This window comes from Marmota flaviventris, chromosome 6 (genome assembly GCF_047511675.1).
Source record: "Marmota flaviventris isolate mMarFla1 chromosome 6, mMarFla1.hap1, whole genome shotgun sequence".
NCBI lineage: Eukaryota > Metazoa > Chordata > Mammalia > Rodentia > Sciuridae > Marmota > Marmota flaviventris.
The window spans coordinates 23,041,157-23,065,529 of NC_092503.1; the positions used below are offsets into that span (position 1 = coordinate 23,041,157).

Here is a 24,373-nt window from a genome sequence, read left to right on the forward strand (position 1 = left end):
ACGCACACACACATACACACAAAAAATAAATAAAAACAAGAACTATGATTTAGTGTATATATATATATATATATATATATATATATATATATATATATATACTCATATTCTAACCAATATTCATCAACAATAAAAATAGAGAGCAAAGTATAACCATGGAAATTGATTCAAGTGTCACAAACGTTTGAACATAAAGTTGATTTCAGTGAAAAAGTAAATTTCTAAAATTATTTAGTATTTTTTAATTTTAAAATCCATTTTCCTGAAGAGAATGAGCTGAATAAATAAATATCATGGAAAAATTAGCTTTTCTTTCTCAGATCTCTATTATAATGCAAATTAATTCCTTTTAATTGAAGCTTTTTCTCTTAAAATTTCCTTTGGAAAAAACTTTGGCTAAAAGTGCAGAAGAGGAGTATGGAAATGAACTCATTCCACTGGTTATAACAATGGGGAGCTTGAGAGACATAAGTGATATTTATTTTTCTAGTCTTGCAAATGTACAGTAAGTATACCAATTGCCTCCAATAACAGAAATTTTGTTGGAACATCAGATTTCCCCACCCTTAGAATACATTCTTTATTTTGTTAGACATCCACAAATATAAAACATAATGATTTCTTACCATTCATTTGATTATCGACTGTATTAGTAACAGGCATGTTAGTGGTGACAGTGGGTGGTGTAGTACTAGCAGAGTTTACAGTAGCTGGTGATAAAGATGAGAAAGATGTAATTTTGCAAGGAGCACATAACAGTTAATATGGATGAGCGATCTATAATTAATGCATGAAAACACATAGAAGAGGAATGGAAACTATTTCTTGGCACCAAATACAACAGATTCCAAGGTTATAATGCAGAAAATGAAGTGATGCTTTCTATGGTCCATCAATAATCAATTCACATGGCTTGTGGCCATACTACACAAGGGACTGGAGAAAAGGTATTTATAGTTTAGACCCAGGTGTGCCATCAACAGATTGGCAATCAAATAGCAAACAGATCAGCAAACCTTTCCATAACTCAGTTCCCTGAATTCATTAAAGGAAAAATTATAGAAGGCATTCTGTGCAGATTACACCTGGAAATTTATCCAAAGTCAGTCTGCCTGATACTCTGTGACTAGAGGAATAAAATCTCAGAAGAAAATACATCCCTCTTGAAGAAGAAAAATGTAAAGAAAAAGGAAAGAGAATGAAATGTACAGAGTAAATAATTTAAAGATCCCAATACCTTTACTTTAATATCGATGGATTAAAAAGTATTTCACAAGGGCAACCCTCACAGAGGAGACATTTTCAAAGCATTATGTCATAGATATGCTTCTAATACATTTCAAACTCTCAAAGATTAAACCCTTACACAATGCTTTGATAATATTTTCTAATGGATTGGAGGGGTTATATAAGGATAAATATATATATAGATAGATAGATAGATAGATACAGATATAGATATACACATGCATATATGTATACATATGTATCTATGTATGTATAGTAAAATAAAGTATACACACTATGTATCCAGTATATTCATGTTAGATGTACATTCATATATACAGTAGCCATTTGTTACATATCTCTTTTAACTGAAAAATTATTTAAAACAGAATTACACAGAGAAATGCCTTCCAAAGGCTCTTTATAAAATACTGATTTCCTTGATGCATAATGTGCATTTATAACTAAAATAACTTTCCATTCCAAATACTTAAGAACTGGGAGTTATTTTTTAAGCCTTTTATTATCAACAATCAATTGTGTTTATTGTGATGCAAAATACATCACAAAAATGCTTTTTGGTTAGGACATGGAGGGAAAGCAAAGAAAAAGCTGCATATCTGGTCCTTTGTCCCAGAGAGTAAGTACTTATAGATATCTTGGATTCAAATTAATAGAACAATTTAAAAAAAAAAACAACTTTCAGATCCTGAACTAAATAAAGTTAATCTTTTTTGGTGTATTTCATATAACTATTTTAAAGTTACACTGAGTTTGTGAAAAGAAACCAAACTTACTTTTCATAGGGTTTTGACAAATAACAACACAAGAAATGTCTTAGGAAAACAAAGATAATAATAAGTTTCCCCACCCCTGCTTGCCCTAGTCCCACACTGGAACTCTAGAAAAGAGCTTAGGTTTCTACTTGTTTGTTCTCACTTCCAATCAGTCACCTTGGTGCCATGATTCTTTTTTAATAAGAGATTCAGCTTTTATAAAAGGTATGGCCATGGTTCTTATGTAGCACGTAGAACATGCTAGTTCACGTAGAAGTATTTAATAGAATAAATGGGTAAAAAGGAGCCATGGGTAATTAGAAGAAGCAATGATAAAATTAAAGCAACACATTTAAACTACTATTTTAAAACTATTTAGCATGCAACTATTTAGTGTATAATACATAATTAAATATTGACCACGATGTAGTCCTTAAACATCATAATAAACGTATTAACAATGGGTTAGTATAACCATCTTTATCTTAAGATTTAAGTTACATTGCACATCACAAACTGCCTCCCAGACTTGTCTTAAATTTAACTAAAAATTCAAAAAATTTCCTCCTTGTTTTATAGACACTAATACTTCTTCAAACTACTGTAAAACTATATTTATGCTGGACCTTTGCAATATTCTTGAGAAGAAACAGGGGAAATGGAATCCACCCTTGTTGAATAGCAAATAATCATTCACGTTTTTTAAAAAAACTCAGTGCTTCATGGAAATATGTCAACAGTGTGTGAATGCATTCTTTTTCCACACTGCATGTACAGTGCACCAACACAACTAAAACACATCCAGAAATTTTTCTGTTTTGTTGGCTTCTGGCCTTCTAAGTGAAAATAAAGATAAAAATCAAAGCAATGACCACTACATGATCCAAAATAACAAGTACAACATGGACTCCCTACCTTGACAGAGGGTCCCCAGTTCTGCACAGTTGGCTAGTTCTGCTGCCGGGAGCGGAATCAGGTAGGAACCTTGATCAACACAGAGGGAATATACCAATTTTGACTTATGATTAACTGACACCATAAAAAAATCATGAACCAGATAGTGGAATAGGAACAGCCCTAAAAAAAGCCCATCAATAATACTCTAACAGAAAAGTTTCTTAAGGTCACTGCAACTTTAATTTTCTCAAATACAAATTCGAGGTATTGAAATTACCCTCAAAATCTTGAACTCAATTTTTCAGCCATGCAACATGAAATGAAAGTAAGAGCTATGGTCCCTTATAGTTTGTGTGAAAAAAGGTCAGGGCTTTTTTACATAATTAATTATAAGGCTCTGGTGGAAAGTCATACAAATGAAATACTACAGACATCAAGGCTAAGTTTCAAAAGTGAACTTGCAGAATTATGGATTACTCACCAAATACATATTTTTGGTTCATAGACACTAGCATGCCTATCCTACTTACAATCCTAGACTATGTTTCTGTGATTCAAGTCAGTCTTGCATCTGTTTTGTTTCAGGCTTTTACTGACTCATTTTCAGCAGGAAGTAAATTTAAAGCTGATTTTCTAGAAGTAGTCGTGGATTTTCTCTGTTGCAATAAGACTTCCTGTGACAACTGACAGACTTTTACCAGTACATGGTGGCCAAGGAAGATGGGCTAAATAAACTTATTATAAAGTATACAGCATTTGAATAAAGTCATAGGAATAAATACAAAAGTAGATGACATACGTGTGTGTATACCTACAGATTCATATGTATGCACATACATATGTAATATTACATGTTTAAGGGACATTTATATGACAATGATTTCATTCTAATGTTTGAACCTTTTCCCAGCTTTCCCACGGGAAAAGGCAGAGCAGATGCATGAGCTCACAAAAGATTCCTAATGAGGTAAACGGTGTGCATAAGCAGAAAACACCCCAGCAGTTTAACAGCATCTCAGGAGGCACCATTTCCTCATTCTTGATTGCCTCAGGCACCAGGCTCAGGGAAGGGATCATGGTATACCAGAAAGGCCAGCCTTACAAGCAGGTCTATGATGTGATATCAACTAGCAAGAAGCTCTCATCAGACCTTTATATGTTCATGCAACACAAACTCACTCATTGCCTACAATACATGAGGCACGGAGGTCAGGACAGTGTCCCCTGCAGTGCTGCTGCTCTCAGAGGCATGAATGGAGCTGGCTGCACAGTTCTGAGTGCTGAGGGAACGGTGGTGGTAGCAGTCCCCAGGGGGATATGACAGCAGCTTGGTGAGGAGAGGGAACAGGAAATCTATTACAATGAAGGAGACCCAGGAGGCATGTGAAGTAAGAGACCTGGGGCTGCCAGACGATTTCTAAAGCATATACCAAGAAGGTACTGAAGAGATCTGGGAACTCAAGTAATGTGGCATTAAAAATGCAATAGAGTAATTATAGAGAACAGTAGGGACATCATGATACACAGGTAATCAGCAGACAGTGGAGGGCCTTGTAGTAGGAGAGACACTGTGTCTTTCTTCCAGTGGTGAATCCCACACACAGTAGGTGTGTGCTCAAGCTGAACTGAATAAATTACTCAACACATTATGAATGACTGCTAAAATTCTGACCTTTTTCTTAAAGGCAATGGGAAAAAATGAATAAGAGCTAGGGAAAATTAGATTTATATTTGAAAACGATAATTTTTGACATTCTCTCACCAAAACAAGGAAGACACAAAAAGAAGGAGTAATACTAACAATTCAGGCTTGATATCATGAATATAGTGAGGAAGGACAGAGAGAAGCATACATGCATTTAAGATTTATCAACTTACAGAAGAGAAGAAAGGACATTTCGCTAGTTTCCAAATTGAGAAATAGGCACATAACCATCTCATGAAAGGAGACAGGAAATACCAGGACTGCAAACTTAGGTGGAGATGGGTAAAGAGTAAGGGCTGTAATGAAACTGAGGTGCTGTGCAACATGGGTCTTCCAAGAGGCCTAACCTCACGGTTTTGATATGAGAACAGAACAGAATGAACTCTGGATATTCCCAGGGTTAAGCATCAGTCATACAGAACACAGAAGTTAAAAACAGCTTCTGTGGAAAGTGGTCTCAGGGAACATAAGTGAAGAAAGTTCAGTGAAGGGTGTGGCGGTACCAATCAAGTGTGCCAGAGGGGCAAGGAAATGATGGAGACCCATAAAGAGTCCTCATTTTGTTCTAGAATTTTGGTAGCAGTTCTACAGAAATTAGTTTTAGTCTCATGGGAATGATTCAATTCAGACTCCTGAGGTTTGAGGAGTGCATGCTGGATGAGGATGTTTGGTTGTGCAAGGAAGCCGAGATGGGGAGGGACTTTAAAAAAGTTTTAAAGACTCAAAAACTAAACCAAGTGTAGTCTGGCAAAAAAAAAAGCATTTGAAGAGGCAGAAGGTATGGCAGGATGGAGGGAGAATCATTTCATCTTGAATGCCATCTGCCCTCATTCCTTTCCATCACCATGTATGTCCACTTTTTTCAGGACCTCATTCTCCTACAGGCACTCTTGTATTTTGGTAATGAACTTTTAAAAGTGAAAAAGCCTTTAAAACTCAGAGCGACTGAGGAAATCTCAGTCACTAACATGCAACAGAGGACACGGTTGGATCGAGTCCTCTGGTTCTCAAATTACACACAATGCTGGCAGTCAAAGGCTCCTTAGGCCACTTCTGGAACTGATACAATATCTCTGGAAGACAAAGGGAGATAAGGGACAGTGGTGTGGGAAAGAAGTTCTTAAGCTAACTACATTTCCACTACATTATGTTAGAGAGTTTAGAGGGGGAAAAAAAAAGAAAAGAAAGTCAGACAGCTATGATTTAGAACAAGATATGCAATCATTTTCTTGAACATTTTATCAGTTTCACTGTATGGTACCAAGTATAAATATCAGTGTGTGACGGGCTTTCCTGGGAAATTATAGCATTTGCCTCTCAATATTTTAATTTGTTGTTCTTCCTGGGAAATTTTACATTAGCAAATTAATATTGCCTTATAAATACTCAATAAACACTATTTTATGATGATCTAACAGGGCAATAGAAATTCAACAGAAATTAAATATGAAAACTGCATTATGAAAGTGGTATAAAAAATAACCAATTTAATTGGAAGGAAGTTACCATAGTGAATGAAATTTGACACTACAAATACACCAAATTACATAAACAAACACATGAAATATAAAATGTCTATACAGTCAGGCATAGTGGTGTATGACTGTCATCCCAGCTACTCAGGAGCTGAAGCAGGAGGATCACTTGAGCCAATGAGTATGAGGCTAGCCTGGCTAACATGGTGACATCCTATTTCAAATAAAATCAAGTAAACAAACAAAAAACCCAAGAGCAAACCCACTCTTCCATTTCTACCTAGTTCCATTTCCAGCATATCTGTATAAAATAGCCAATGTCATGATCAATTTGGCTAGGCTGATGGATTTACAAACTGGGAGCTTAAAGAAGAGGGGACAATCTTCTCTTCCAGATACTGACATATTTATCACCAACAGTTTTTATAACATGAACTGTGTATGTTCCCTGATTTTTGAGGCTAACAAAAGTGTTTACTTAATAGAAAAATTTAGTCAAGTTTTCTTGAAAAAAGAAACAAAAACGTATATGAGGAGTTGGTGAACAGCTACATAGCTCCAATCTTTTTTCTGTACCTATTGTTGCTCTTCCCACATCACACTACTGAAAGAAGTCACTATATATTTATGTAAGTTATGGTTTAAATGGACAGATGTGCAGCCAGTAGCTTATCTCATACCCTACTTGATAACCCAAATAATGGTAACCCTAACAGTAATTTCCAAAAAGCATAAAATTAAAAATTGGACCCTTCCCTTTTCTCTTTCAGTCATTACTAAGAAGGATTTGATAAATTTTCAATAAAATATGTTTGAAATTAAATTATTTCTGGAAATTACTATGCTAATAAAGAGTTTGAATCTTCTCAAAGAATAAAATTCCTTGTAAAGATAAAGTGATTCTATCTTACTTTTATTTCAAGATGATTTAGAAATCTAAAAATGCTAAACTCAATAATTTGTTAGGGAGAGAGGGCAGGATTCAACAATGAATGAGTTTTATAGCTGTGAGGGATAGAACTGTAGAAATTAAGAAAGGGCAGGTCTCTGAGAGCTGATGAAGCCATAGCAACAGGGTGCAAAATCTTGAAGATGAAAACAAAAGTCTATAAAATTGTAAAAATTTCTGGAGAGGAATAAAAACAAAATCGGGTACTTGTGATCTGTGTCTTATCTCTATATCCACAGTGACTAATAGAGGGAAGTGCTTAAGCTATGCTTGTTAAATAATGTAATTTGTTTGAACTCCTGCTATTCATTGAGTTATACTGTACCACTCCTCAGGAAAGAGCGGTAATCAGTAAAATAAATAAAACGGTTAGAGAGAGCACTGTCTGTTCTTTGTGAAAACTGATGGACATCAGCCAGTGTCTAAACCTGAATTATAACACAGGCAAATGCTTGCACCTATAATTAAAGAGTCAACTAAGAAGATTATCTGTTCCTGAAGGTCATAAAAATGAATGTTTAAAATTTTGTTCTAGGAAAAATAAAGGTGCCACAATGTGAAAAAGAATTATTGCTACATAAATCATTTATTTCTGGACAGGAGAAGATTTAATCATAAATTTAAAAATCAGGGGAAATTTTCTTAATTCAGGCATATTCATTCCCCAAATAAACTTTGAAAAAATAAAGGGAAACAAAATGTCCAATTATGAAATTGTTAAAGCTTTTAATAATAACATTCATGTTATTATGGCAAGGATATTTAATACATGGGAAACAAATGACAGGATATTTAAATATTAAATGCAGACTATTGTTTTACTATCTTACTTTCATTATAACTAATCTGGCAAAACACCATTGGAAAATCCATCCATTTCCTATTACAAATTGATGCTGGAATAGCTCATACCTAATAGACCCTGTCAGTCCAGTGGAATGCTAGGAATGGGATCCTATTTTCTCACTGGTTACTGTACTGATCATTAGTTTGTTGGAAATTAAGATAACCATAGACAGCAAAGCAAAATGTTCTCCAGAAGGAAAAAAAAAAAAAAAGAAAAGAAATGTTAAAATGTTAATAGAACACACTTTTTTCTACTTCTTGAAGTTTTTCTTTGCTAACAAAACTAGATATAATCTCTGGTTCAGGTATTTCCTGTCAGTTAATAAGTAACTGGGATTCTTCAACTCCCAGAGCTGATGATTAAGCAACAGGAAATCCCCTTCTCCCATAATTACTCCCAACACACAGTCCAGGGCACAAGTGAACCCAATTGGGGTGTCTAGTGTCATCCTGGAATGGAAAGAAGGTGTCTATAAAAGAGAGTTTCAAATTAACTCACTTTGATGCTTGTGATAGTTCTTTGATGAAATCATTTTGAAAATGACTAAGTCATTTTGCAAATGACTAAGGTACATGAACATGTATATATTCTAGTACTCTTTTTTTTTTTAAAGAGAGAGGGAGAGGGAGAGGGAGGGGGAGAGAGAGAGAGAGAGAGAGAGAGAGAGAGAGATTTTTTTAAAGAGAGAGAGAATTTTAATATTTATTTTTTAGTTCTCGGCGGACACAGCATTCTTGTTTGCATGTGGTGCTGAGGATCGAACCCGGGCCGCACGCATGCCAGGCGAGCGCGCTACCGCTTGAGCCACATCCCCAGCCCCATTTCTAGTATTCTTAAGGCTTGGAAAAGAAGTCTTGAAGATAAGAGTTTAAAAAACATGAGGATGCATCATCTCATTACATGTGGATTCTAAAAAAGTTGAAATTATAGAAGCAGAGAGTAGAATGGGGGTTCTTAGGGGCTGGAGTGTGTGAGATAGAAAACTACAGTTAAACAGAAATAAGAAGACAAGGAGATGTATTATGCAATATGATGACTATAGTTAAAAACAATGTAATGTACACTTGAAATTACTAGGAGAGTAGGTTTTGAATGTTCTCAACACAGATAGATGACAAGTATATGAGGTAACAGATTAAGTAGACTGAATGAATTAGGTAACAGGTTAATCAGCTTGAATTAGCCATTCTACCAAGTAAAACATATGCTGAAACACCACATGGTATACCACGAATCACTACACTTTTTGTCTGCCAATTTTTTAAAATTAAAATTAATTAAAAGCAAAGAAAATATGAAGACTCCCAGATACAATCTGGAGAAGGAGACCAGAGTTTTAGCCCACCAACCATCTCCACTACTCAATTTCCCTAAGGTTCTAAGGTTTCCCACCCTGTATTACCAGAAAGCAGTAGCCTAAACTGCGATTCTCAAACTTAAATGCCTACCAGGGTCAGAAGGTGATCTAAAGACAAAAGAAAGGGCTGCAGTAGGAAGGATATGGGGAGTGCTGAGGGCTGAGGTGACCTGGAAGATCCCTAAAGGAGCAGATGTCACTTAACTCCACTTGCATCATCCATGTAGAAATTCCAGCCAAGTGCTAGTATTTTGATTGCCAGAAGAACTCCCAATATTCATTTTTGTGTGAGATCTATTTTTTGTTTAATGTGGGAAATAATTCATAGTTTAAAAGAATTATGTGGAACAAAAGCAAATAAATGACAATAAATACCACCACTGCCAACCAAGACTAAGGGTTAAAGAGCCTGTGAGTGATTGGCTCACTTTGCCTGAAGATCTGACAGGTCTTTTCCAGGTTTTCCCAAAATGTGAACTTCAGCAAAATGGACCCTCATGATTCCTTGGACTAGTTCTAGTGTTGGCAATTTTCTCACCAAGAGCTTCATAGTAAATATTTTAGGTCTGTGGTGTATCCATCACCATCAGTCAACCTAGCCACTACAGCACAGTTGAAGCCATAGAAAATATATGCAAAATGGGCACGGCTATGTTCCAATGAACCTTTTATTTTTTAAAAAAGTGGCCTACCATAAGCTCTTAAAATTGTAACTTCTGGCCTCAAGGATCTCATAGTTTAGGAATCCCTGTAATACTATGTCCCTCATATTTTATTATACTAAGGTATCCAAGAAGCACTGCAGGAAAGCAACCTTATTAAGTTTGTTTCAAACAAATACTATGTTAACACCCTGTAAATCCAGTGTTTTCCCTCAGAATGTACAAAATGTGTTACTGGTTCTTGGACTTCATACTCTTCCCATGGGCACAAATTAGCTCAATTACTCTAGTACCATGTCACATTTTCTAGTCCTTCTTATGCTGAATAACTCTATAATTTATACTGGTTAAGACAGCAGAGTTCTAAAGTCAGCTGTTCTGGGTTCAAATCCTGATGTGGTCACTTACTAATTTAGTGTCATTGGTTCAGTTATTTAATCTTCTCATTCCTGATTCCTCTTCTGCAAAATGGGGTCAAGAATAGAACTCACATGATAAGATGAATAATGTAAGAAACTATTAAATATTTGTAAAGTTTTTGAAATGATATTTAGTATATGTATTCTATTTCAATGTAATTTTGGGTTATCCCAGTCCTCAAGATATTGCTTCATAAAAAGGCAAATATCAGAATAGTCCATATTGTGACTTTTTAACACTGGCTAAGAATATGATGGAAAGAAGGCCTTGGACTGAAACTGATCTCCAAGAAAGTAGGGAATGCTCCCCCTCCTCACTCTTGATGCCACACCAAACACATACACTTGACCTTCTACATTTCCTCACTGAGTGAAAGACTTCTATAGGAGTCACTGAAGGTTCTCTAGCTAACCTTAGACCAGAGTATGATCTTAAGGAACACTCTTAGCTCTTCCAAAGTTTCAGTCTCCTTCCAGAACAGGTTTGTGGTTCACCCCTCTTTCCAACAATCCATAAGAAAATGTCTTCCAAATGACATCAGTTGATAGCCTTCCTACCATCTGCAGGAGTGCTGTGGACCACAGAGAGAGATGGGTGACCTCCATGGAGGGAAAGGTGACAGGGATTTCCCAAGTCCGAAAGACAGGCACAGTCCAGGAGACTTGGGGAGGTGGCCTCAAATTTACAATGGGTCCTCCTTGGTGCAAAATATGAAGGAAGATCTGATAAAATTCTTCCCAAAGTTACATAAAATTACTTTGGACTTCTAGACCTCTTCTGCTCTCCTTTACTGAGAGTTAGCTCTGTGACTAAAAAGTACATATTATCAATAGTTTAGATTATCAATGGCATTTAAAATTGATAATAAGGGGCTCAGTGGTAGAGAACTTGCCTTGTACACATGCCTCACACTCGATTCAATCCTCAGCACCATATAAAAATAAATAAAATAAAGATATTGTGTCCAACTACCAAAACAAAGCAAAAGGTGGAATAAAAAAGTTGTTTTTTTAAAAAAATCTATATAAAATAAAATAAAATTGATAATAAAATATTTACTGTTATGTTTAAATAAAACCTATAATAAAGACTTCCAGAATTAACTTGTATACATAGGAAATATTTGATAGAAGTCTATGTTTTAGAATTAGTTTTCTAAATACTTTGCATTTACCTACTTCCAATAATACCACATTAAAAGTTTCCTAAAAGGGAACCAGAGAGAAAAATATTTTAAATGACTACAAATGCTCATTTTCAAACAAATGAAGATAAAAGTTCAAAGAATAAATTGATAATTTCTGACTATCAAGATTTTCCATAAAATGGACAATTCAGTGTTTAGTACTGGCTGAGCAAATAATATTCTCTTAGGTGGTAGCTGTTTATTTGGGCAATGCAATTATAATTTCATTCTAGGATGGTAAAGATCAGGTTATTAGTAGATCACTTTCATGAATAATAACTTATTTATTAATTTATTTTGTTTCAAACCAAGAGCTAACATTTCTATTTGAGACACAATAATTATAACTGTTTTGATAGTGACAAACTGTGTGACATTCTATGACCTAGGGAAACCTTAAGAATGGCAAGACCAAAAGCTTTCATTGAGTCAGCATGGCTTATAATCAAATACAATTCTTGATTATGTTGTGATGATGGAGCAGATAACATTTTAAAAATTTAAAGAGCTCCTTAATGGTAATTTTATGCATGTGTGTGTGCAATTTCTTACTGACGCACATTTTCATAGAACAATGCTAAAAAACAAAGACTATCAATTCTCTATGCCACAGACTTACCACAGCTTAGGTTGCTTTCAGCTTTCAGAGCGAGGGTTGGGATGTTCCAAAAGTCATTCTGCCAGTCAACCACGTTCCCTTTCACATTGCAGCTGAGGTTGGAGAGGATCTTCGAATTCATGGTAAAATTCCAAAGCCGAAAGTTATAAATATCCCCTTTTAGGGAGGCAATTTCATTTTTATTGGAGCCCAACAACAATTTCCCATTCCCAGGAATGACTTTACTAATGGTAGAATCACACGGGACCATTTCGTAGATTCTTTTGAAATGGACACCGACAGAGCCTAAAGAATTATTCCAAACCATGCAGAGCTGCTCAAAGCTTTCAGTGAAAATGTCTTCTTTATCTTTCACAGGTAATGCGCTATTCAGCCAGCATTTTGAGCCAGAAATATTTAGGAAGTAGTCACCATTGGCCTTTCCAAAAGTGAGCAAGGGTTCGAGGGATGCATCCGAGTAAGAGAACGCCACCCAGTCACTGTCTTCATTGCCAACTTTGGCTGCTTCGAAGCACAGCGTGAAAGCACTGAGCGCTGGAATGGAGACACTCTTTGCAACAGATACCTGGTAAGCATCTACTGACTGGGGTAAAATGACTTTTTGATTCCTTAAGGACACAGCAACTAGGACAAAACACAGCACCAGAGATAAGACATGTTAACTGCAGAACAAGGACTACAGAGATGCAAACATCTGACCTCTTCTGTCCTCCACCACTTTCTACTCATTGACTTTTATCCACCCTCTGCCTGCTTGCTCCCCTCTTTCTCTGCCCTTCCTCTATCAACAACACCTTACCACTGGTCTTAAACCAATAATAACACCAATAAGAAATCCTACCCATTTTAACTCTAATCATGATTGAATCTAATGCTTAAACTCAATTGAAGTTATAGCAAGCTAAGTTGGTAAGTATTTTTTTAATCTCTGAGTTCAAAATTAAAAACAAAACAAAACAAAAAAACTCACATAACTCCCCAATTAAGAAAGAACTAGTTTCCAAGAAGGCTTTGTATACACATTAAGATTTTTAAAATTATATTATTTTAACTGGGCGTGGTGGCGCATGCCTACCATCTCAGCAGGTCAGGAGGCTGAGACAGGAGGATGCACATTTCAAAACCATCTTCAGCAACTTAGTGACGTGAGACCCTAAGTGAGTCGGCAAGACCCTGTCTCTAAATAAAATATAAAAAAGGGCTGAGGAATGTGGGTCAGTGGTTAAGCGCCCCGGGTTCAACCTCCACTACCCAAAAAAAAAAAAGTTATTTTTCAACTGTATTCTAAACATAATCAATTGTTCCATGTTTCATCACTCTTCCTGAACATTTCCAGACCTCCTTCTTCCCTTCAGATATTCCATATCCTTATCTTTCTTCCCATCAGCAGGCTATTTTAGGAACAAATGTAAGTAGAATTTTATTGAGAAGAAAGAGTATAAGGCAAAATCCAACATAAATGGTATTTTAAGGTGTGGACCTTTTAAACCTGGGCATACGAGCTATTTTTGAGGGGCACTAAAGAGTACTGGTTAAAGGACAGACAATGAAGCTTCATATCCCAGCTGTTCTATAGAGTAGCCATGACCTTGGATTACTTTGCCTCTCTCTACCTTTGTCTCCTCATCTGTAAAATAAACAGTGGTACTATTAACTATATGGTCAATCAGAACCAAATAAGTTAATATCTTGAAGCAGAGAGTGGTGACCATCCCATAGCAATAAAGAGGAAGTGCTTATTATTATTATTTGTATAATAAATGAAAATAAATGCATTCATTGGCCTACTATATCTGTGATATATATGAAATTATTAAATAACACTATGAACATATTCCTATGCTAATATAATAGAAGTTGATTTAAGGATAAGTATGTTTCCTTAACAATGCTATTTAAGGGGCTGGGGTTGTGGCTCAGGGGTAGAGTACTTGCCTAGCACATGTGAGGCACTGGGTTTGATCCTCAGCACCACAAACAAAAATAAATAAAGTTATTTAAAAAATGCTATCTAAAAACTGTTTCATATGAATGGCAGTGCACATGAACATATGTTAATATACACCAAGAAGAGCTGTATAAGACATCATTTAATATAAATATTCTAGTAAAAAATCCATAGTAGAATTTTAGAGAACTGAGAAAGTCTACATTTTAAATATAAGGCAGTTCAAGGTCTGCTTATGTGAAGGGATAGTCATGCAATATGAATCTAGTATTCTATATGCATTTTATTTTTTTAAAAGAGGCTAGAAGGAAACAGCTGTGGATATTTCTTATGAGTGGTTATGAGTGTGTGGTGGGTATACAATGAATATTAATTCACGTCTTTTTCATTTTCAATTGTCCTATATTTCATATTTTTAAAACATTGTTTTGAAAAATTAAATCAAGTGTGTTTTACTTAACCACACATCTCTAATATCAATCACAAACAGTAAATAACTTCTCAACCAAAACACAGTTTGTAATGATGAGGGCCAGCCATTCTCATGGTTGCATCTGTCTGTCCCTCCCTCCCTCTCTCCCTTTCTTTCAAATATATTACATCTACTTAGGAAGCTCATAAGAAGAGGGAAAAACAAAAACAAAAATATGTAACTAAATTGCATAGTCTTAAAGCTTAAGCTTCCTTAAGCAAAGCCTGGTTTTAGAGATTACAAGATTATTTTAATGTTATGAGATGCTAGAATCTGGGAAACATTTACTAATAATGTTTTATTTTTTTCAGTTAAGTACTTTCAGGGGGCTTTCCTCAGGCTAAGTTGTTACCTTAATTATTAATAGCTCTTTGTAAATTTACATGTGTTTTCTATATTTGTCCCCTAGGGTGGTTTTTTCAAAGGACAACATCTCTCTGTATATATATATATTTTTGCACTGGGGATTGAATCCAGGGTTGCTTTACTACTGAACTACATCCCCAGCCCTTTTTTTTTATTTTGATGTAGAGACTCACTAAGTTGCTTAGGGCCTCACTAATTTGCTGGTGCTGGCCTTGAACTTGCCCAAAATAAAATGATTTCTAAATAAGGATGCTTTAAATTTTCAGTGGAGAGTTGTTAGAATTACAGATTTTAATTATTAGCAGTGGAGTATCGACATTGTCTTCCAAGCAGCTTTTAAATGCTCTGCATATAAACAGTATAAAAGAATTAAGCTCTACTGTAACCAGATTTGGGATCTGGTAGTCATAATTTGCTAATGAGAATGCTTAGAGAACATTAACAGATTCTTGCCCTTAAGTCCTAATCCTAATCATTCACATTCACATAAAAGAGCATAACTCTGTCTTCTGGTCTTTGTGTTTACTGTAGCACATGTTAACTGAAAACAGAAGGTTGGCGCTGCCTTTGGTTTACATACCTCTGATGTAGCTGGCATTGAAACCTTTCTTCTGGATGCTAAAGTCACTTGAAAAGGACACATGCATCTCATTCGCACTTGAGTTAAATGATAGTCCTTTGGCTGTTGCTCCACAAAATTTAGTCTGGCTCTCTCCATTATCAAGGGATAATGAGTCATAAATGCAATTGGGAGCTTCTTCAATGTCAAAGTCATTAAACGTTATCTGAATGATGTAGCCAGTGGGGGCTCGCAGGGTCCACATGCAAGCCTGGCTGTTAGGGTAGTCGTTGGGGTAGCACGGAGAAGTAAAGGTCCCAGACGGGCTGGACAGGACGACCCTGCAGTTGGCACATCCTCGCACTGTTGGCCAGACAAAAGAGAGACAGGGAGAAGGGCTGGGATCAGACATGCACAATAAACCAAGCATGCCACACGCTGGGGACAGTCAAACAGAAAACATTTAAAAATACCAAAATACAGTCGGGAAAATTAAAAGGACCATGAAACCATTTCAAGAAGAGAAAGAAATGCCAAGGGTGCAACCAAAAGGAAAAGAAAAACACAAAAATTTAGAGCAATGATTTTTAAACTCTAGGTGTTATATATAATGCACACGGGTCTTGCCATATATCACATCCAATTTCACGATCACAAAGAGCCTGGGGAGTCACCAGTGGATTTCACAAAGGTTCACTGACCCAAGTTAAGAAACTCCACGTAGTAATAGAACTGGATGGGAGAAGGTATAATCCATAAAGGTAGAGCTCAATATTACAAACCATGGAAACAAAGAAAAGAGAAACTCTTAGGAAATAAATGGTCGAAGAGAAAGCTAAAAACACAAAAGTTAAACAGGTTATCTTAAGGCAGACTGTACTTTTCCTCAAATTCAAATAAACATTATCACCTTGCGTGTGTAGAATATTTATAGTACTGAAAGTACTTCCATTTATCCTGTTTGTTTATCATGGTTGGTAATTATATGCTTCAGTGATCATCTCATTTACTCATTCATTCAGCAAATATTTACTGAATGCCCGTGTGTGCCAAGCACTATTCTAAATAGTAACATACCGTACTAATGGGAAAGATGCTCTCTGTGCAGGTTTACACTTCAGTCTCAGACCTAAACCAATATTAAACATAATTACAGATGATGATAAAGAAGGGGGGGTGAGTAAAGCAAGGGATAGACAGGGACAAGAATGGGTGGGCAAGTTGGGTAGTTATCCAAAGAGGTGACGTTTGTGCAGGGATCCAGATGAAGAGATGGAGCATGTCATCAACACACTAGGGGAATAGCATTGTAGGCTAAGGGTCCTCAAAATTAAAGCCTCACTAAATGAGAGCTGGGTCTCTCCCACTGAACTGCATGTCCCATGAGGCCAAGGGCCACATCTCTGTTGCTCATCACTTTGTTCTCAGTGCACAGGTGATATGCTTTAGACATGAGGTGTTCCCCAAAAGCTCATGAGTTAGACAATGCAAGAAAATTTAGAGGTGAAATGACTGGGTTATGAAAGCCTTAACCTAATCAAGACATTAATCCCCTGATAGGGATTAACTGAATTGTGACAGTCTGTAGGTAGGCTACAGCTGGAGGAGGTGGGTCACTGGGGATGTGGTCTTAGGATATGTAATTTGTCCTGGGAGCAGAGCTGTCTCACTCTCTCTGCCTCCTGGTGTGATGTCCTGAGCTGCTTTCCTCCTCGACTTTCTTCCCCCAGGATGTTCTGCCTCACCTTGGGCCCTGAGGAACACAGTCAGCCATCTATGGACTGAGACTTCTAAAACTGTGAGCCCCAAATAAACTCTTCCTCCTCAAAAATTGTTCTTGTCAAGTCTTTTGGTCACAGTGATGAAAACGCTAACTAAAACAATAGGGTAAACTTGCAATGAATATTAATCAAATGAATATATATTTATATAAAAGAAACTTCTGAGACAGAGGGGAAACATTATGATAGCATTTTCACTAACAAGAACATCGAGGATCTTCTCAATTATTTACCCATGGCCTGGGCAGCAGCTGGAACCAAAAATTAAGGTCAGCCGTCTTCCCATCCAGAGATGCTTCTGCATTAATATTCATGCTGTTTAAAAATGTTTGCATAGATGAAGGCAGCAACTTTGTCCAAACAATAGTCCAGATAAATAAGCTGCATTAAAACTGCCAGATGGGGCTGGGGTTGTGGCTCAGTGGTAGAGCGCTTGCCTAGCACGTGCAAGGCCCTGGGTTTGATCCTCAGTACCACGTAAAAATAAATAAATAAAATAAAGATATTGTGTCCAGTTACAACTAAAAAATAAGAATTTAAAAAAATTTTGAAAGACATCCTCTCAAAAGTAAAACCCTTTAACCATGTTAACAGAAAAGGCTTTAAATATATTGTTTTCTTCCTTTAACTAAACTGAGTAGAATGCCTACGTAGCAGCTTTTCTTGAAAATGGCAGTTATGACAAGTATTTCTGATGCTTCTGATATTCTCAAGGACTGAAAGCTGGTAGGCTGCTGAGGTTAGTTTTCCTTTCTTCTCTCTGTGGCCACTGGATTCACCTCTTCTTTGTCTTGCCACCTTGGCTCCCCACCCACTCTAACTTGCCCTCCCACTGTTCCTCCTAAGGCTCTGATATCTTATACTGGGCCAAAGACAGAAGAGAGAAAACAAATTATGATCATCACGTGTCTGCCAAATGCCTTCTCTTATCTATCCCTGGAGCACCATGTTCCACACCATTACAGTACTCTTCAGAGCAGCTGTGTTACTTCTATTCATGAGATTGTTTGCTTACTGTCTGTCTTCTCCCATTAGCTCAATAAAGGGTAAAAACCTGTTACATTCACTACCCTATTCCCAACACCCCACAGTAGCCAAGGAACATGAGAGAACCTCAGTAAAATCTATTAAATTTATAAACAAATAAGATAGTAGCTTAAATGAATGAAAACATGCCTACATTAAAGAATGACTATGTGCAGCACATGAAAGCAGGTCAAATAAATTCTAAGCCTGTAAAAAGTCTGAATAGTGCATAAAATCTGGAACGTCTCTTTGGATGGGGCTTCTGGATCTTTCTTCAGATGATTTCATACATAGCACAGGATTGAGAAGACTTGGACTCTCTGACAAGTTTAGCAACCCATTATTATACCTTGGATTCAGGAGAGAGAAACATCCCTAGTCAATGATTTATATACAATAAATTTATCCAGTAATAGGCACTGGAGATTTAAAAAGAAAAAAAACTTAAGGAAAATAAGAAACATCATCCCATCATCTGTGTCATCCCAACATTCAGACAGGCACTATAATTTTTCTAAGATGAGATGTCATTTCTTATTGCTCAGATCCAAGCAATATTCAGAACTTACTTTATCCTGATATATTAGTTTTGCATAATCCCTCATAAAAGCTGAATAGAGGGTAAAGGAAATTAAATTTGACTGATAACACTGACTATGCAATCCTAAACATTAAGTTCATTTCTCTGGTCCTGTTTCTCCATCTCTACACAAGGGTTAACAATAGTACCCACTTTCTGGGGTTATTGGGAAGATCACTTGGGCTAATATTAAATAGTCCTGAAGGTTGTATGTGGCATGTTTTTAGCACTATGTAAGCATTGGCTGATCAGGAGTCGTTAGTAGTTAGTATAACAACAAATCTGTGCATCCATAATGTAAGAGAAGTAGAACAGCAGCCCACCTCAGTAGAATCTTTTACTGTAAGGAATTCACTGAATAAAATACAGAGAGATAAGACATCCATAAAACATATTAAAAAACATTTCAAAATATTCTCTTATATAAGTCTCATCCATAGTGGCTAGACAACATCTAGAGATAGTGCTACTAAATAGTAATTATCTTAACTGGATGAAATGCCAATTAAACTAGTTTATTATCATCATGTTCATTATATTTATGGATCACATCAAAGTAAAGAACTTTCATATATATATATATATATATATATATATATATATATATATATATAAAATTTCATTCAATATCACATTAACCCTGGTATTATGACTACCCCATCCTTTGAGGAAATAAATAAAACTAGGTTCTATAACTTGCTCAAAGTTACATATCTGATTGATAGTACAACCAAGATCCAAAGCAACTCTTCTGAATCTAAGTCTAGAGTCTTTTACGGGAGAAAAAAATACCACAATTAAATAAGTGATTCAGAGCAAAATAATGAGCTTGGGTACTTTTTTAACAACATTTTTTGAGAGTCTATTTCATCAGCTTAAAATTTATGTTTTAAAATAACTAATTTGGAAATAATTTAGTAAAGAATCTTAGAAAGTCTGAAATATAGGGCTTTGGATCTGTCTAGAAAAATCTAACATCATTGTTTTAACTGATTCCTACACTCTGAGACAGCCCTTTAATGAATAATCTGTTCTCTCGCAGGGCAGAACTGCTGAAAAGGAAGCTACTGAAGTAGCCACTGAGTAAGACCTTGCTGAAACCAGGATTAACATATCTTCTAGAAGCTACCTAACTCAAAGCATCTGCCTCATCATGTTCTCAAGGACAAGAGAGAGTAATGTGTCCTCACCTCCAATCTGTAACACAAAGTTTTCAGGCAACCTAAACATACAACAAACCGAATGCCACCCTCTGCCTGTGCTTACACGTGTCCAGTCATCAGGTACTTTCCACATTTTCACAGAAGTTTGTTCTTCAGCGAAACTCAAATCTACATGGGAAACCTTCCAATCATACCCAAGCCTTCTAACTCAAACAACATTGAGATTTAATAACCAGCATTTTATGGGGATTTTTAATCTCAGAGATTTGGATCCTTACTCCACTCTAGCAGTCGGACTTCTCATAAAATGCAAATACCATGTTTTTTTTTTAATAGGAATTTTTATAAACAAGAATCTCTCTAAAATAGGAATTTCAGATCCCAAGAGATAAATCAAATTAGAGACCTAGTTTAGCTGCTTTCAACACTGATCTCTCTGCCTGGCACTGAATAACTGCTTTTTTTGTTTTGTTTTTTCCCTGCACTGAGTTAAATGATGAACAAAATGAATACATTTAAATCACATCTTTTTTCTTTATTTGGATGTGAGTAGGAGGGTAGCTAATTAATTTGCTGGAAAAGTTGACGAGTGAAAATGATCTCCATGAAAACTTAGCGTAAGTCATCTTTTCAATTTACATCTATTTGAAATCATTTTAATTATCCATGTGAATGTAGTAAGTTCTAATGAATGAAAAGCTCTTTTTTTTTTTTTGCTTTAAAAAGTTTAAAGTATTTAATAGCCTTCGTGGTTTCTAAAGTTTAAATTTAAGAGTCAGCCGCTGAGAATCTAGGATCAGCTCTAATCATTAAAGGCCCAGGAGAGACACCCCATTTCTCCAGACCAAGTCAAGATGTAACATCATTGAAATGTAAAATGTAAACAGCATTTTAGATGCACATAAAATGTAAATAACATTTTCGACTGATAATACACAAAACTGGATAACTTCATCACAGCAAGTATTTAAGCTAAAGAGATTTCAGACCACGATGCAGACTTTTCAAGATGGCAAAGAATCTGAAGGCAATCTGGCTGTGACATCTGTGGTTCTGTTAATGTGACAGACTTGGCAAGCATCCTCACCCTCCCTCACCACTCCTCCCCAGACTCGGCATTCAGAGATAGCCATTTCCACACTGGGAGGGGACTCTTCAGCCAGGGTTACCCGGGTCATTCCAATTTCCTACAGGAACTTCCAGCAGCCATGCGAGGATATCAGTTCTCTCCCACACTCCTCCTAAAACACTGGTTTCCCCAGAGTTAACCAGATAATTGTTTCATTTCCTTCTATGATGGTTCAACCTCAGAATGTTCTTTGGAAGCACTGTGAATAGGAAGCTACCGCAATGACTTAAGCATGGGTTCAAAAGGGCACCGTTTTACTTAGATCAGTTTGATTAGGTTTGACACAGCTAGAAAACTAACATGAGGTGGAAATGAAAGTTCTTCCATATGGGACTGAGTGTTCAGCCTGACAATTTTCTTTGACTCTCCAAAGATATTCACATGTACCACACCCTGAAAAACACCTGTGTCTTGTGTAATATTAATGTTTAAATCTTGAGCCCTCTCTTTGCATAATCCCCTTGGCAAGAGAACACCCATACTTTTTTTAAAAACAAAATTTATAATTGTAGATGGACAGCATGCCTGTATTTTATTTGTTTCTTTTTTTTTTTTTTTAATGTGATGCTAAGGATCAAACCTAGGGCCTCATACATGCTAGGCAAGAGCTGTCACTGAGCTATAGCCCCATCCCAAGAGAACAAACATATTTAATTGCAAAAGGTAATACTTTCTGAAGATCCAAACATGTTAACTGCTATAAATCCCTTTAGAGTCAACCAGTCATGTAGACATGCTGTATATCCCTTGTGAGAGGATTAGACACACAAGAACATGCACACCCACACACACCCATACACATTTTCATGGGAAACTGTTGTCTCCTAAGCAGTGGTTGGGTCCTCCCTATTCCTTAAAAAAAAAAATCTAAAGGCAATAATTTTAAACAATCTAAACTGTATGGTCTATCACTTAATATATTTACTGGTTAATATATTCTTTTCAGTCCCATTATCCCTTCCACATTCCTGCCCTGCAAATACCAACTCTGGATTAATCCAGTTTTGGATCTTTTTACTCTGATTCATCAGCTTCTGAGCACCACTGAAGAGAATGCATAAAATCACACAGATTATTCTTTATTAAAGAGGCTTCCACTTTTATTACACTCTGTGCAACATTTGATGCCTCTGAACACATCCTGCTTTTGGAGAGTCTCTTCACTCACGTTCCTACATTTTCCTGTTCTTTTTTGAGCATTTCCTCTTCTCTGCTTGACCTTTTAATCCTTGGAATTTGAAGCATGGTCCTCAGACCAGCAGCATCAACTGAGAGGTTGTTAGACGTATAGAATCACGCAGACCTTTGAACACAATCTGTAGTTGAAGATTTTCAAGTGGTTCCAAGGAGTTCCCTTAAATACCAACATGCCACCAAAGCTGTACATAATTTCCATGCATATAGCTTCTCCCAAGAGGATCTGTTCACTCCCACAGCACTTGCTATCATATTTGTACTATTTGACCCAAAGGGTGGACCCTTGACATTAAGGGACCAAATAATGAGTTTTCCTAATCCGTCAAATTCATCTTTCTGAGAATCTGGAGATAGAGAGGCAGATAACTTCCTTGGACAATGATAAAGTAGCATCATTTTGTGCCTTGTTCACTTGCAAACAAAGAAGCTGATAGGCTGGCAAAGAAAAGGGAAAAGAGAATGGCAAGAGCACAAGATGAAGCAAACAAGAGCTCTGAGAAGCACAGTTTTGTTCCAGACATTCCATGCCCTGCTGCCAAGGGGAAGAGCTGCTCTTTGTAGCTATTCCACGGATACTGGGGAAGGAACTCTTGTTATACCTACTGCCACACTACTTGGCTTGGTCCAGTCTTAGTGGATTTGTGTTCCTTGCAATCAGGTGTGCTGTAAGCCAACACCCTGAGGAGCTCCCCTCTCTTTTAAGCTCTTCCCTTTCGCTCTCATTTTCTCTGGGTGATCCCATCTGAACAAAGGCCTTCATCATATCCAAATGCTGAAAGTATACACGCGTTACATTACATTTGCTTGCAAATGTTTGCTAGATGCCTTCACTCAGATAACCCACAGAAGCAACAATCCAAGCACCTTTCCTCAAGTAATTCACTTTGGTCCTCTTTTGGCAGTACACAAGAATCATTCAAGCCAGAAGTCTGAATATTCCTTCTCCCACACTATTTCTAACAGTTTATTACTTATTTTGTTCATAGTTATTAAATGTGTCCACTCATCTACTCCCCATGGACATGTAGTTTGAGGTTCTTACCTTTCCTTTTTAGGATAAAGCTGAGTAAACTAACTTCCTTATCAATAACCCTGTTACCTGCAACTCATCCTCCACAAATCTACCAGAAATAGCTATCAAAATGAAAATGCAAGTATGAAAGTATAGTCTTTCTAACTCCAATCTCTCTGAAATCCAAGAAGACGAGACCTTTAGAAAGACATACACAGGACCTGAAATTTGCCTCATTCACACTTATTAACTCATCTCTTACCACCTCCCTTACATCCATTCACTCAATGAACACCTCTTAAGCATCCTATGTGCCTGGCACAGTGCCAAGTTCTGAGAATACAACCATGCACAAGATACCAGCCCTGATTTTCAGGAATTTAGAGATTATTAGAAATGCAGAAAGATGGGGATAATACAATGTGATCACTGCTTTGATAGAACATGTAACTGAGTGCTACAGCCTACATTTAAACTTAGAAGAGGTACCAAGTCTAAGAGATGAGAAAGAAACTGAGGTCTAAATATGCAGTTAGGAAATAGGCCAAATGGAGAAAGAAGGCAGAGGAGAAAAAGAGTGTTTTGGGTGGTGGGGTCAGCAGGGAAGAAGGCCTGCAGGTGAGAAAGAACATGGATTACTCAAATAACATGACTTTATTTCAGCAGAAGTACAGTGTGTGAAATAGAAATAAAAGATAAAGTTCACAAAGTAGGCAGAGATTAGAATTTTGCAGAATTCTTCAAGCTATATTAAAAAAATAAAGAGAAAAATTATAATAAGAGCACTAGAAAAACAAAGACATTTTAGTCATGGGAAGGTAAAAATCAAATTTGTGCTCAGAGGAATCATTTTCAATAAACCTCATTCTTTTCCACATCAACCACACAAACTAACAGTGAACAAAGATCCTCATCAGAATCACTAGAGCCTAACTCTGATGAGTCCATAGAACAAGAAGAAAGACAAAAGACAGCAAGCCATCAGACAGTTTGTCTGTAGAAAGAGAAGAGCAGTCATGG

At 36.5% G+C, this 24,373-nt stretch overlaps 1 protein-coding gene across 3 annotated transcripts in view; it reads right to left on the bottom strand.

Moving 5' to 3' along the window:
- Positions 1–24,373, bottom strand: part of Adgrg6 (adhesion G protein-coupled receptor G6) — a 135,703-nt gene that overhangs the window by 55,370 nt on the left and 55,960 nt on the right. For 2 of the 3 annotated variants that reach the window (XM_071612983.1, XM_071612985.1), the window contains exons 3-5: positions 15,487–15,828; positions 12,121–12,744; positions 2,919–2,987 (exon numbers count right to left, since the gene is read on the bottom strand). In XM_071612983.1, coding sequence (XP_071469084.1) covers positions 2,919–2,987; positions 12,121–12,744; positions 15,487–15,828 — 1,035 coding nt within the window. Of the gene's footprint in view, positions 1–626; positions 711–2,918; positions 2,988–12,120; positions 12,745–15,486; positions 15,829–24,373 lie in introns of all 3 variants that reach the window. The other variant, XM_027938445.2, reaches the window with a different exon arrangement.